Source organism: Palaemon carinicauda, chromosome 38, assembly GCF_036898095.1.
Source record: "Palaemon carinicauda isolate YSFRI2023 chromosome 38, ASM3689809v2, whole genome shotgun sequence".
Taxonomy (NCBI): Eukaryota; Metazoa; Arthropoda; class Malacostraca; order Decapoda; family Palaemonidae; genus Palaemon; species Palaemon carinicauda.
The window spans coordinates 23261801-23277112 of NC_090762.1; the positions used below are offsets into that span (position 1 = coordinate 23261801).

General features: G+C 38.9%; 1 protein-coding gene across 1 annotated transcript; it reads right to left on the reverse strand.

Moving 5' to 3' along the window:
• Window positions 1-7732: 7732 nt before the first annotated feature.
• Window positions 7733-14514, reverse strand: LOC137630257 (BCL2/adenovirus E1B 19 kDa protein-interacting protein 3-like). The gene is made up of 5 exons (XM_068361711.1): window positions 14297-14514; window positions 13434-13527; window positions 12180-12265; window positions 10396-10548; window positions 7733-10007 (listed from the first exon to the last, which is right to left on the reverse strand). Exons 1-5 carry the CDS (start codon window positions 14512-14514, stop codon window positions 9950-9952), a joined length of 609 nt encoding a protein of 202 aa, XP_068217812.1. The 3' UTR covers window positions 7733-9949.
• Between the last annotated feature and the right edge of the window lie 798 nt (window positions 14515-15312).

Here is a 15312-nt window from a genome sequence, read left to right on the forward strand (position 1 = left end):
ACCTTAAAAAGGACTCTGGTTTTATATAGTTAGGAAAAATACAAATTACTGTACCAAAATCTGGAATTTGTTCCTATGCAAATACAAACTCTCATCTTTTAGATAGGAGACTCACAGTTAGGAGATTGGAAACCCTACTATCAATGCAACCACAGGAGTCCAAAGATTTAGCCTACAGGTATTCAACTAGGATCTGTTTCCAGTCCATAGGATGGAAGCAAGAGACATATCTACTACCCCTCCGGGGAGAAACTAGACAAAATATGTTATCCTGAAGTTCTGTATAATTAACATTGTCGAATCTACACTCCTCACCCATGATGAATAGGCTGAGTATGGAACGAACTCCACTTTCTGGAATTCACCAGGTAGATTTGTCTTCTCTGAGTGGTGGACACATACTGGAGGAACAGGAGGAAGGGAAGAGAGAGTAAAGAAGAGGAGGAGAAACACTCATTCCAAAAAACATCTCCATCCAACAGTTATGAATTTAGAGCTATCTGAAACCACGCTAAATTACTTGATGGATGGCAGTGACCAGCCCTCAGAATGTGTTCAATGTCTTGTGGGTAAACTCTCTTAGGTGGTGACCAGTAAAGGTGAATTTCTACTTCCATACCCCTGCCCTGCCTTAACACCTGCCATACCAAGGCATTCTTCTTGAAGGCCAAGGTTGTACCCACCATACAGTTGTGACACCACTACTTTTGTAAGCTCTCCTTATGATTTTGTTCCGATTGATTTCTTTTTTCCTCTCTGTGGCTATGAAAAGGCTCTGCATGGATGGTCTGCAGAATGTCGTTTGTTTTGGCACTGAAATAGTACTGAGGGAGAGATTGCAAACAAGACAAATCGTTTATCGCTCACTGTGAGTTCTGTGTTTTGGGCACAAATATCAAGATGAACTTGAAGGTCAACTCTTTTTAACTTTTGAAATACAAGACCAAGAGGGAAATTCTGTGTAGTTCACTCACCCACTTGGTCAATGCTAGTACCTGTAGGAAAACTACCTAGAGGGTTAGGTCTGTCCGATACTTCCCTTAAGGGCCTGAAAAGGGGTCTCCTGAGAAATGATAGGACCCTCCTGACATCCCTTTCTAATGCTCACACCCATGTGGAAGAGCAAAACTGCTCGAAAATCCTCATGACCGTGGAAATGTCTCTGCAGGGTCCCAGGTAAGACCGTCAAGCCAGAAGACCTGACCTAGGGCACCTTGATAGACCTTGATAGCTAGTACCAACAATCTCTTGTGCCTACAAAGAAACACGAGGAAGTCTGTCACACACACAGCCTGAAACCAGAGCAACATTCTCATTATCATTATTATTATTACTAGCTAAGCTACCACCCTAGTTGGAAAAGCAAGATGCTATACGCCTACAAGATCCAACAGGGAAAAATAGCCCAGTGAGGAAAGGAAATAAGGAAATAAATGAACGATAGGAGAAATAATGAACAATAGGCACAGAAGACTGCCCACTTGGCTTGGTAAACTGCTGTGAAGGATTTTCTCGGGTAGTCTGACATCCCTCTTGTGGTTCCCATTGAAAACTTGTTCTTTCCTAGGAAGAACTGGATAGTCTCCACCCATAAGGATATAGGGGTGAGAGAAGCAGATAACTTTTCATGTGGGGTTGGCATAGTAGGAGTGGTCTCAAAAGCTACTATTATCCATGAGAAGGGAGACTAGAACCAGGTAACACTCCAATGTGAGGCCATTTTGGTGTCACTAATGTTAACCAAAGGGTGGTGGATGATAAGGATTTTGTTGAGTACTCGTCTAATTAGGCAGGTGGGAAGTGCGTACACATCAATCACGTTGCAGGGATGCTGGAATGCGTCCTTGATGAATGCTATCGGGTCCAGAACTGGTGAGCAATAGACAAGCAGCTTGTGGTTTAAGCTGGTCGGAAACAGTTATATGGTCGGGGAACCTCCGTTAAGTCAAAAGAGTTCTCAAAACTTAAGGATGAAAGGGACCACTCTGACCTGACCACTTGACCTCAGTGCCCAAGTTTGTCTGTTATGACATTTCGTTTCCTCAAAAAGAACCTCAGTCTTAACACTTACTCCATTAAATATCTCCTGTAAATAACTATATAAAACATGAGATCGTTACATCAGCTAGCATGTCATGTATCATTCATGTCTGCACTAATGATGTACAAGACAATACTATTTTTCTATGAACGTTTCATACACCTACTACTGCATGTACTAATGCATATTTGTATATTACATTATCAAGTGTACCAATGCTAAAGGACGTTCCAACATTGCGATTTTCCATCTCGGGGCATTCCAGATATCTTCGTCGTCACGAGGCGTATGCATTGGCTGTGTTTTAATATTGTATTGCATCTAAGATGACTAACAGAACCAACATTACCTTAAGATGTTGTTTCCTTCAAAACCTTGCAAGGAACTCTCCAATATTGTCCATGAGTAAGCCTCCATCACCCAGGCACACAAGGGGTTACTCTATTTCCCCTTGTTTGTCAGTGTAAGCTACAACCTTGGTATAATTGCTAATCAACCAGACCGAGTGGTCTTGAATCTGTTTCATGAATGCCTTTACAGCTACAGTGCTGCCAATAACTTCAGTTTGCTGATGTGCTGCCTTCACTCCACTGGGATCTAATTACCAAGGACGGTGTCCCCTTTCGGATGGATGCCCCATCCTTCCTTGGATGCATCCATTAAAAGAAGTACCTCTGGCAGTGCCATTTCAGAAAAGTTCCTCTCTCGGAATTCTCTTTCTGTAACTACCTAATGAGGGCCGACCTGCTCTCTTGGTTGAACATGATCATCCTTTGAGGGGGACCCATTCCCAAACATTGGGTCTTTAGGCACCATTGCACTGACCTCTAACGCCACCTTCCCTGAGGGACTAGTTTCTCCAACAAAGTGCCCCAGAAACCTCTGCCACTGCTTGGCTATTAGGGCTAAATACTGTATTCAAGGAAAGGAGCCAATATCTGCCGAAGCCAAGATAGTTTGTCATCCGAGGGAAACTTATTTACCACCCTTGAATCCAGCCTCATTCCCAGATACAACATTTCCTTAGTGGAGATCAACTGCAATTTCTCCCAGTTCATCATAGAACTGCAGGAGTTTGTATCTTGAAATATGCATCCTTTAAGTTCAGTGGCAGCACTGAGTCCCCCTTCCTGATTGCTGATAGGATGTTCGCTGTTTTCATTTTAAAGCGCGCCTGCAGGATAAACCTGTTCAATGGAATCAGATCGATAACTAGTCTCTCATCATTCGATGTCCTCTCCATCAGGAACAGGTGACTGTAAAAACCTGGAGACTGGTAAGAGACCTCCCGAAAGGTTCCTTTTCCCCACATGCTCTGGATGTCATAATGGAGAGCAAGGGCCATGAGCAACCCATGAGTTAAGACAGATACATCTTTTTCAATCAGGAGAGTTCGTGAACGGAATGTGATACCCGTCCCGGAGTACTTGAACTGTCCACTTGTCGGACCTGTCTTCCTAGCCTTTCTCCGGGTGGGTGACTAGGCAATCCCTCACATGTGGAGACTTATGTTGGTGGTTGCCACTCCTACCACTGGTGAGCCCCTGTACAACCTTTCCCTCTTTGGAGCAGCCCAGAGTAGAAACATTATGAGGGGAACTGGCGGTCAACCTTTCTGGTGAAGCCTTCTCTAGACGAAGCACCTCTACAGGCAGATGATCTGCAGGAAGCCTGTATTGTTCTCCACCGTGGGAGTGGTTGCGAAGACTGGGTCGCGATTGAAGGATGATCCTGGTACAAGCCTGTTGCTTCCTGTCGACTGGGAAAGGCCTCCACCTTTCTACCGCCTTGTCTATCTCTTCCAAAAGAAAAATGAGTAGGGTCGACATGAAAGTGAAGTTCCTGAGGTCTAAGGTCTCCCTACTCCCTAGATGTTTGTGTAACTTGAAACTACGGCGTCTCTGTCTATGGGTCCAGTTCTCTAAATCTAGAGATTACAGTGCATAAGCAAGTTGATGGCCTTACTGCCTGAGAAGATGAGTTTCAAGTACCTCAGGCTTCCTTAAGTCTTTCCTAATGGCGAAGCAAGAAACTGTCAGACCAGTGGTCGAGCCAGGAGATCACCTGAATCGCGGTGATAGCGGTGTCTCCGTTGCCGAGAAATTGGTGGACTCTTGATCAAGATGCTGTACTGTCCAATCTGGAGCCAAGATTGCGACAGGCCCCTCTACTAGATGGAATGAGGGAATTGATCTCTCCAGTAATAAAAATTTTCTTTGGTGCACTCTCAAGGATGCTAGAAGCTAGGACGACCAGTTGTTCTTCAAATTATCCTTGCCACCATCTCGTTTAACTCCTTACAGTAACAAGATACAGTAGTGTTGTTAGAGAGGGGCAGGGTGTTCGCCTTCCTGACCTCACAAACCCTTCTAAATGACTAGTCAATGGTTGTGACTGGCTGCTTCACGGTGGTCCAAGAGGGCGTGCTCAACTTGTTGAAGTTCTTGATGTCTGCTACGACGCTCTGGAAAGTGGACTCTACTTCCCATTCAATGTGTGTGGATGAGGGGCCCAAATCCATGGGGATTCCTGTACCTTCTATTCACACTGAACAAAATATTAGTGCTTCATTCTTGATCCTCTGCATATGAACTGGCAAGTGAAAGGTGATCCACCTACTTGGGGAGGAACCTGTGCTGGTGTGAGCAACTGGTCTTTCCTCTCAGAGGACGCGGACTTGGCAAGAAACCACAAGGCTTTCCTCTCTGACCTTACCGAGATGAAGAAATCCCCCAACAGGATAACCTTGATGAAAAGGGTGATCTGCACTGCCGTCAACTGCAGGAGAGGAAGGTTCTTACCTTCCCTCTCCGAGGACAGTAATTGCTCTCTCTCCTGGCGCATGGCATTGTCTCCTATGAATCGGTGCTTAGGCCCCTCCTGAAGTGATGTCTGGAGGAAGGACTGGGGCGGTTCTTAGAGTGCCTCTCATGCTTGCGCTGGGGTGCTTTAGTTTGGGTCCTCATGCCGGAGTTGGGTCTCCCTCACATCTCCCTCCCTGCGCCTCATATGCCTACCCAACACTCAATGTTTCCTACTACACGGGGATTGAGAAGGGTGAAGGAATAATTAAGCTCGTGTGCACAACTGACAGTGAAGTGGTAACACGTCCTTTCTGTTGGACTTCTTGGTTGAGCGTGTGGAATGATAGGGATAGTGTATTGTACTACTCGCTTTCCCAATAGCAAGTTGCTATTGGTTGCTATATCCATGGGGACTGAAGAAGTGGTTGGAGCCACTCGGTGTCACCCTAGCAACAAAGTTCAAAGATGCCCTTGTCTCCCTGGAGAGGGAAATGGCCCGGTATGCACATACTCAGCGTACATAACCCAGGAAAAACCGTTTCTTTTAGAACTTGTTCAAGCACTTCGCCTAACCATGCCATTGGGCATCTCTTAAGACAAAGTAACCCTTTTTGAAAAGTTAGCCCTGACGAGATCTAGAAAGGATTTGGGTGTAGGAGAACCTTGGAGGCCAAAGGAGGACAGATCTGGGATAAGAAAAAGGGACACACCGCAGCCAGGGACCTTTGAGTTACCTCACCTTAAGCATCACATATGGGAAACAGCAACCACACCTACTATCACCAACAGAGTATGGGGGGGACACACAAGTGGACCCTGATCCTGAAGAAGGGATTGGGGTGACTGAACCCACAGCTGTCTTGTAGGGTAAATATTCTGTTTTCTTCTTCCTCCTCTTGTTGTAGCACGCACGTTTATCTTTTGGCCAGTCCTTACACTCCAGGCATGTGGACAAGTGGGAACACCATTGTCCCTTGCAAGGAATGTAAGTTGAGTGAGGATTGACCTTGTCGAATCATGAAGGTGGCGTAATGATGATCATTACGGCCCGGGCATTTACCCATCGCGTGGGATTGCTCCACGAAACACAAATAAGGAAACAATACAACACAATACCAAAATGCGTAAGTGAAAGAGAAAGCACAGAAAACACTAAATAAAAGTCAGCTCGGGCCATGGTAAGTGGCTGTCTGGTCAGGGCCACGGCTTGGACTTGAAATGTAGTCGACCCAATTAGAGAACTGCCTAATCCCTCTTCTCCACCACACAAAATGCATTTTCTTCGAGCCTTGTCAGCAGAACCTGAAGTATTCCTATTTAAAAGGACGACGGTTGTATACGTATTGAAACAAATAATTGTTTGATATCAAAAAGTAACAAAGCCAACAGAGCTTTGGTTAGGATAAAGTTACAAACTAGAGCCTGTATGACATTGTACTCCTTCAAGAGAATCAAAACAAGGTTGTCATAAGTAGCATATGTTTTCCTTCATACTGTACTAACAGGATAATCATATTTTCTGTTCAATGCTATGTATACCATAATCAATTACTTTCATTATCTATAGGCATTTTATACATACATACATACATATACCAAGGCACTGCCCCCAATTTTGGGGGGTAGCCGACATCAACAAATGAAACAAAACAAAAAAGGGGACCTCTATTCTACGTTCCTCCAGCATAACAAGGGACTCAACCGAGTTCAGCTGGTACTGCTAGGGTGCCACAGCTGTTTTTATCGTACTGGATTGACATTGAGACAGTCGTAGGATTACATAAAAACGGCGAAGCATGGATTTGATTTTTGCATCTAACATTCAAGGATGATCAATGTAGTAATAACTGACATATGGCAACCCAGCAGGAGTGGGTGATCTTCCAAATACAGTACATGTACACTATATTGTCCTGAGATATATGTACAGTGATGTATGGTACTTTGGTTAACACAATGGTCACAGGAAAACAATTCAGTCATTTTCAAGAGCTAACAGAGAAACCATTATATCATTTATTATAACTATAACAAAATATTAGTCTTCAAAGAACTTTATGACCCCATGAACTAAGAATAAGTAAATGATACCTTTGCGCTTGGTATCTCCACAGTAATAAATAATTTTCACAATTTTCCTGGACTCTTTAAGTCGTATGCATCAATCTTTGTAATTACTTGAACTTTGTGGCGACTTATTTGACTAGTTTTACATACCATTTCATAAGTTTAGATAGTTTGCATATTCAATCTTGTGAATCCATTAACTATATCTTGCAATAATTCTTGTTTGAAACTATTTATTTTTGTTAGACTTCCCTTTGTTGGGTTAGTTATAAAATTTTTTTTACTTTCTTCAGGTCTGATCCCAATAAGCCGGAAACTACTGTGGTTTATGTGTTTGTAATGGGTACTGTATTGTCTTCCGTCAATCATATACAGTACTGTATGATGCTGTTACCGAGATACAGCTCCTCTTCAAATCTCGTAACCTCTCTCGGCAATTTCCTGACTACTTGAATGATCTTGGCAGCTGACTGCAGTCATGAATCAAGAGATTCTGTAGTCGTGATAAGTCAAGACGTACTAAATCCTTCCGAGGTCCCATCTCTTTGCAAACGTAAATATGTATAGGTTAGCGTTCATCCATTTTCGGCTTTATTTAGGGTTGTAGCTTAGCAATTAATAATAATAATAATAATAATATTAATGGGATACTTATTTACAAGTGGTCTAGAATTGAAATTCAAAATCATCTAATCTATAAAAACTTATAGCATTTAAATAATGTTAAAATCAGGATGGGGATTTGTTTGTTACTTTTGGTAAAGAATATAAAATATTTTGACATTTTTTTTTTTTTTAATAAGGATAATGATACCCAAAGTATATTACCTTTGTATATTTGGCCTTTTTTATGACAGCAATACAAAACTAGAAAGCTGGATACTGATACCCCAACAATGCTGGTCATCCAGAAGAATATTAATTTGCCGAAGAAATTTTGCATGCAAGGACTTATCTTGCATTGTAAGCTTAAGAAAACTAATTGTGGACAATACAGCAGTGGAGGAGAAGAACCCATATGATGTGGAACACTCAATTGTACAGACACAAAAGGAGAGTACAGAAAAAGGGGATAAGAATATTGTGTTAAAGAACGCTATACTGTGTAATTTTTTTTTATTTTATAAGCTTTTATTGTATGCTTATCACAGGAAAATCTTTAGAAAACGCTTTTTGGAAAAAGAGCTAATCAAGACGAGCAAGTTGGACTTTCTGTTTCAGCAAAAAGCTCAACTGCATCAGAGTAAATAAAATACTAGCTATTACTGTACATATTAATCTCTAACAATGTAAACAACAACTTGACACTCAGTAAATATTAAATTTCTTACGCTTCTTTTGCGACTGAAGGCGCTGTCAATGTAGATAAAGAGAGTCTACGTAACACTGCCCCGCCGTACTGTACAGTAACATAATAGTTTAACCAGATGCTCTTTTATTTTCCATGTAGAAAAAATGTGAAGAGATTTTCACCAAGAAAGCTATATTATAGCTTCCTAATATACCTTATTGATACTGAATAAGAATAAAAAGAAAAAGTAGGTAGATTGTTTCTTATACCAATGGCATGTAACATTTGGTAATCTGTCCGTTCTAGTTGCAAATGTCATTGAACATTACTTGCTAGAAGTGGCTTCCTGGTCAAAAGAAGTACATTCAGTACTGTATAAATGCGTGAATAAAAGACAGTTGTTGCTAATGTGTGTTTTGGACAAACACCAAGTCATAAAATATTCACGATGTATATATATATCTACGGGCTGCTAACACTAATTTTACTAAATCACCAGCTAACCATAAATTGGTCGTACATACATTGTGCTAATCGCCTGCCCTTCAAGCTTTCAGCTATTACAGTACTATATTTATAAGTTTAGTCAGCCTTAATGCAGTGATCACAATGCTATAAGGGGAATTTGAGACCCACAGCCATATCATTATATAATGGCCCCACTGTCTGCCCAGACATGACTTATATTTTTTTTTTCAAAACAGATAAGAATAAACCCCATGATTGCAAAATCACGAAGTTGTGTTGACATTGAAAAATCATTTGTTTCTAGAACACAAATGAAAACTCCTTTGGAAAAGGTTTTTCAGACACAGGATAGTGCCATAGAATGTGGCACTACCTTGTAATAAAACCTGACTAGATATCTATCCCTCCTCCCCAGCCTAATTTGTACAGTTCTCCATGTGTGGCATTAACTAAAATTTTCAATGTAGCCATGATAAAGTAAAAGATTTACTTTCATGACAGAAATGTATCCTGTTAAAATGAAGACTGTACAACTAAAGAAATACACAGAACAATCATGAAACAAGACAGAGCACTACGTCGGAAGAACTCCCCATCGAGTTGAAGGCAGCTCAACTCGACATGACTTTTCCTTGTCAGCCCTAACAAGACAAATTCCACAAGAAGTGGAATTTGTTCGTGCGAGAAGTAACAATGGACAAAACATAAACATTGCTTGCTATCCTGCTACATATAAGAAAACCTTGGTACAGTATAGGTAATCATATGGATGAAATCTGTCACTGAACTTCCAAGAGCATGGATTTTAGTTTATGCTTACCACATCACTCTCCTTGATCATTAACTTCCACTTGTGTGCAAATTTATTCCATAAAATAAAAGGATCTTTAAATGTTTAGCAACATTTTAGAAAAATTTTCCCTCACTGAATATCCCTGCCAATCCATTTAATAAGTATTTATTCTAAACTTGTAATGAAGAAATCAAGTACACAAAATAACATCATCTCCCTCTTTTGTAAATAAAAAGAAATTTCTTGGTAGTAGGGCATTCCCCTATCATAGAAAAAACAAATGAAAACATAACCCAGTAGACATCTAGTCTTGATTAAAGCTATAAGCAATTAAAGAGATACAGTACTTAATTGCGAAATGTATGTTGAATTAGCCCGTGAGAAGATAAAGAAATAGCATTGGGAGGAAAGTATCTGCAAATGCTGCTTCTGCTGCTGCTGCTAAGCAGAGGGCAAGACAGGGCATTCGCCAAGGTAGCTAGAGATCAATTGATGGGTAGAGTCACAATCGTTCCACTGCTTGAGCGTTTTGACAGCCAAATCCTGGAAAGAATGAAAACGGATGGGGTTGAATATATTTCTCAAGCAACTGATCATAATCCATTCTATACATGAATTATTTTACTAATAATATAAACTGTTCTTGAAGATAACGTATAACAACGATTAATTAATTGAACTAAAGTGCTGAACCATGTTTAACAATATTATAAAAGATGAATGTACAGTACAGCCAATATATTTCCAAAATATCAATAACTTGATGCAGCAATCCAAATGACATCCAATGACAATTTTGCTTCTTGTACAAAACAAGATGGGAATTAAATAAACAACGTACATTTTTCCCTAATTCTGTAGTAATCCTTATTTCTACGATTAATGACAGAAGGAAGGATGATTCCATAGGTTCACAAACAGAACAACTTACCCAATTCCTGTGCCGATCAGTAATGATAGTACATTAGTGATCAAGAGTGTGTACAGGACATCCCTTGAAAACAGGGATGACTTTCCCACCATCACACGTCGGATGCTTGCGCCACGATTCACACCCTTACCAGGGTGACTAAACCGCCACTGCCTGGAGAGAACAAAGAAATGGCATTTAATTCAAATGACAAAGAATATTGTGTAACATATCACCGCAGGAACACAGATAATGAGGGAAGCAAGGTATCTAATGGTCTGAGTACTCAGTATTAAGAGATTTAAATCACAGGACAGTATATATTCTCCACGGCTAATTAGACTTTCATGCAGTGTCTTTACCTCTCAAGGCAGTAATGTACTGTAAATCAAATATACATATAATATATACTGCGTATAAAAATTATGAAAAATAAATCTACATATATATAAAAAATTATCTATGAAATTCCTATAATCATTCGACAACTTTTAGGTAATTTTCAGTGTCTGAATTTCTGCTAAGCAAGAAATTCTGCTCAGTATGATAGTCTGATAAGTAACAAAGGACCTATACTATACCTTACAATTAAGAATTTAAAAGATATCCCAGCGGTAAAAAGAATTCCACTTCTAGCTTTAACTATAAATTAAATTCAACATATTTTTCAAAATTGCATTACATAAAATAAATGGGGTCAATAAAAAAAATCACTATAATAATGAGATATAAATCTGATAAAAGCTGCATAAAGTTCCTTTTGCTAGATTACAAGATGTCCGATACAAATCCTTACATTTGATATTCTAATTACCATCTTTATCACACAAGACTTGCAATCCAGTGAAAATTAAGAGTAATTGAATTGACAAAGAAAGTGGGTTTACCCTTACAAGTACAATAATCTTTATATAGCAAAGCCAAACTAATGCACATTAAGATGGTATGATAAAAGTATCAAGACTTTGACATTTGCATAACTAGCCTATACAAGTTCACTACCTCTTCAGTCTTATAAGATTTGTACCAGTATTTCATATCACTAAACTGATGAAATTATCGAATAATATTGTATAAGTAAATCATCCTTATTACTTGAAATTAATAGCATTAATTAAAAATACTTGTACTGCAATAGTTTTCCCACCAATAAGCCTAACTTCTTTAATTCTATTTATACAGTATAAATTTTTGTCAATGCTATCTATATTAAAATTTTCACTTCTTTTTCAAAAGGAGATGTCCCAAATCCAGAACTTCAGCTTCAGGAGATGCAGACTTCACCATAGATTCTTTGAAGACCAAATGGAGATGAATTAAACAAAAGCCTTAGTCTTCAGAATACTAAGGACTGACTGGATCACCAACAGAGTAACATAGTAACATGATAAGAAAGGAACTAGTGAACAAAGTGTAAGCTCAATCCCTTACATACTGAGAATATTCATGGCATTAAATTTATCTGCTGTAATTATTCAATGACCTGTCCTATATTAAACGTCTTTAATACATTTTAAGATACTAGGTGTCTAAACAGTAACTAACTGTATATTTGCAGCAATGGTACTTAATAAGGGATACTTCTATCACTCTTGAATGAGTGGGGGCTCCAAGTAGAGAAAATTTTTGTATCAATACAAGCAGAAAACCAGTGGAAATATCTCTTTTTACTATAAAAAAAAAACACCATCATCATCAACAACAACAACAACAACAACAACAACAACACTACTTCACTTGCCTAGTCCTAATAGTACAGTAACTCTGGTATAATTCAAAATTCTCATAAATCACTTAGAACTTACTTGGGTGGAGTCTGGTCGGGCCGACTACTCCAATCCCAGATCCAGTCTGTTTCGGTGTTTTTCTCAACACTGACGAAGTCACCTTCCTGAAAAATTCACACATATTTAATATCTAGCTATGAAAGAAATATCTCTAACAGTGTGTTCTAGAAAAAATTGTTCATGGGTTTCCCACAAAAAAAAAAAAATTCTACAAGTGAACACATATGTGAAATGTGACATGCAGGGGAAAAAATCTAATAGTCTAAAAGACAGCCATACAGTATATAATTACTCTTGAACACCAGCAAAATTTGCATGATTTATTTCAAGTTGCAAAGCACCACCAACATTAAAAAAAAAAAAAAAAAACAGCATCAAATGTTCACTACCATACTAATTTTTCACAAATTCACCTTCAAGTTGTTGACAAACATGTAATAGAATTATTCTTTTTAAAATGTCATATGGCCAACAAATCCAGACCTACATGTCCAGAATCAATGATATGCACTGCTGGACATATTCCTAATTGTTCTACTGTTAGTACAGACCTATTAACCTGCAAGAAAAATCTTACTGATGAGGTCAATAGTGGTGTACGTTTGGAAGTAACTTTTGTTGGTGGCCATACCTACTAAGCCTAGAAAACTAGTAAGTTGGGTCCTTGTCTGAGGTGGGACTTAAGACCCTTTGACTCCCTAACATAACCTACTTCATCAGGGGAAGGGGATCAGCACTGAACCCCAACCCACTAACCTGTAACACGTATCTACATAACATATTACACCAAATCCTTACATGACCAGGCAAGAAGGGGCTTTGACCAAGTATTTACATAAAAATAACATGACCTACTGTGCCATAAATCACAGAGCATATATAAAGTACAGTACTTCCATCCTAACCTTGAATATCATGCCCCCACCCCTGTCTCCCAGTAAGCATTGCACAGGTCAATATATTTCTTACCGTTAGTTTGGGAAGTATGGCTACGGTAGAGTGTATCTGCTGGTGAAAATTGGGAGGAGTCACAAAAAAGCTGGGCACTTATGCATAAGATTTTATGAGGTTTTAATTAATGGAATTTGGAACTATTGCGCGACAAACAAAGCCCGCAGCTACGGATATGGACCCATTTATCAGTAGACATTGCAGCATGACATGCCATATTCGTAGCCATTTTGATGTTATAATATAGAGATTTATACATGAAACTCGTATGAACCTGTGTATAGGGTACATAAAAAAAAAAGGATATTAAGCAACATTTACCTTATTATAGTAGTTAATATAGACTCCTTTCGGTACAGCCTCCTCTGGGTCCGTGGTCAGTTCTGTGTTTGGACTGTTTGGAGGAGACCTCGGTCTGAAAAATTTCAAGCACAATATGAAAATGACATAAAATTACTGGCTGATAATAAAAGTCAGAAAAATTACAAAATGTCTTGAAGGACCCAACCCCCCACAGAGAGAGAGAGAGAGAGAGAGAGAGAGAGAGAGAGAGAGAGAGAGAGAGAGAGAGAGAGAGAGAGAGAGAGAGAATTATTAGTGTGTGTAACTGTAAGTTTTATGGCATAGTAAAATTGGAGTCTAAAAATAAAATTTCTCTCTCATGATGAAGACAGGTAATATCGGTGAGAAGTTCAATCAGATTTCTCTGATCTTTTAGAAGAGGAAAATTTAATTAGACCAGTTTGACCTTGGAGCATTGGATAGTTGATTTTCTCCCATTTGAGAGAAATAGTTACTGTATAAGGACTTTGGATGTCTCAAAGACTATTTTTGTCAAGCTGCAGAGACTCCACTTGCTCTCCAGTAGAGCTAATTAGTTTAAACTTTTTATTAGAATTTTTATGATCTTGTCTTATTCTTGAATTCGTTTACCGTGTTACTGGTCACTACATAAGCCGGAGGTCTGTTCCATGAATTTACTCTTTTGCAGGTGAATTAAGTACCGCAGTGAGTGGTGTTGTATCTTTTCAAATCCAGTTTGTATCTATAGCCTGTGGACTGATTTGTACCAAGGGGAATAGATTGCTGTAGTCTACATTTTCATTCCTGAGAGAGAGAGAGAGAGAGAGAGAGAGAGAGAGAGAGAGAGAGAGAGAGAGAGAGAGAGAGAGAGAGAGACTTACGAATCGTGAGGGGAATCCCTAGGCGTGTCACGGCGAGATGAGGCAAGGGACACCCTGGCCGAGGAATGGTTGCTCTCCTTCTGTGCCTCCCTCAGGAGGCGGATGTACTCCTCGCCGTTTCCGAAGGGCAGGGGCGTCACTCGATCAGGACTCTCCTCTGGCTGGTTGGACAAGTCCACCCACGACTCTGCTGAAACAAACCAAAATAGGATGTACATAATTCTATACAATATGTATAATGTATTTTGATGAAACGTGTATATATTTTGATTTAACTTCATGAATGCATGATGAAATGTTCATGTATGTATTATGTAATCTAGACTTAACTGGTATGTAAACATGTCTAAAAAAAACTCATCAATACTTGGTTATGAAATTTTCTCATAGACATTTTATTTTCATTTTCACCGAGTAAATGCATTTTGATACACGATTAATTAAACAACCAAACATACTCATACAGCATAAAAACTAAAATGGCTGATTCTTACAGATATTCTAACAGTCTGTTCCCATCTACTATGACTAGATTAATGACTATTTACACTGTATCCGCCTTTCAAACACTTCCCCAGCTCTTCTCATTAAATATAGTTACCCAAAAGTGTAAGTGAATGAAAAAATAAAAGAACAAAATTATTTGATGCTCCAATTTTTTTATATATCGTGAATGAAATATGATTAAGGAGGGTAATATATTGGAGTTTTCAACTAAATATAACAGTATACGAACTGGTAAAAAAAAATTGTCGCACAGGTTAGGTTAAAATTTGCATTTTATAGCCCTGAAAAATGGAGTAAATTACATTAACAGAATAAATGACAGGGCTGGTAACCATTGAAATCAAGAAGAAAAGAAAATAATGTACATCATTAAATCTGAAAAACTGCACAATTTCACTATGATGATTTATATCTAATTAATATGATTTGATTATTTCATTAGAAAAAAACATTGAGAAAAATCAAAAACATATATCAAGATAAGACACACTAATGACCTTATAACAAAT

Bases quoted from the DNA above. Each gene is read 5' to 3' on its own strand.
- LOC137630257 (XM_068361711.1), bottom strand. From the start codon at position 14,514: ATGTACATCCTATTTTGGTTTGTTTCAGCAGAGTCGTGGGTGGACTTG. The intron at 10,549-12,179 runs GTAAGTTCTAAG...TGTTCTCTCCAG, and splicing joins CCCGACCAGACTCCACCCAA to GCAGTGGCGGTTTAGTCACC. The intron at 10,008-10,395 runs GTAAGTTGTTCT...CATTCTTTCCAG, and splicing joins CTGATCGGCACAGGAATTGG to GATTTGGCTGTCAAAACGCT.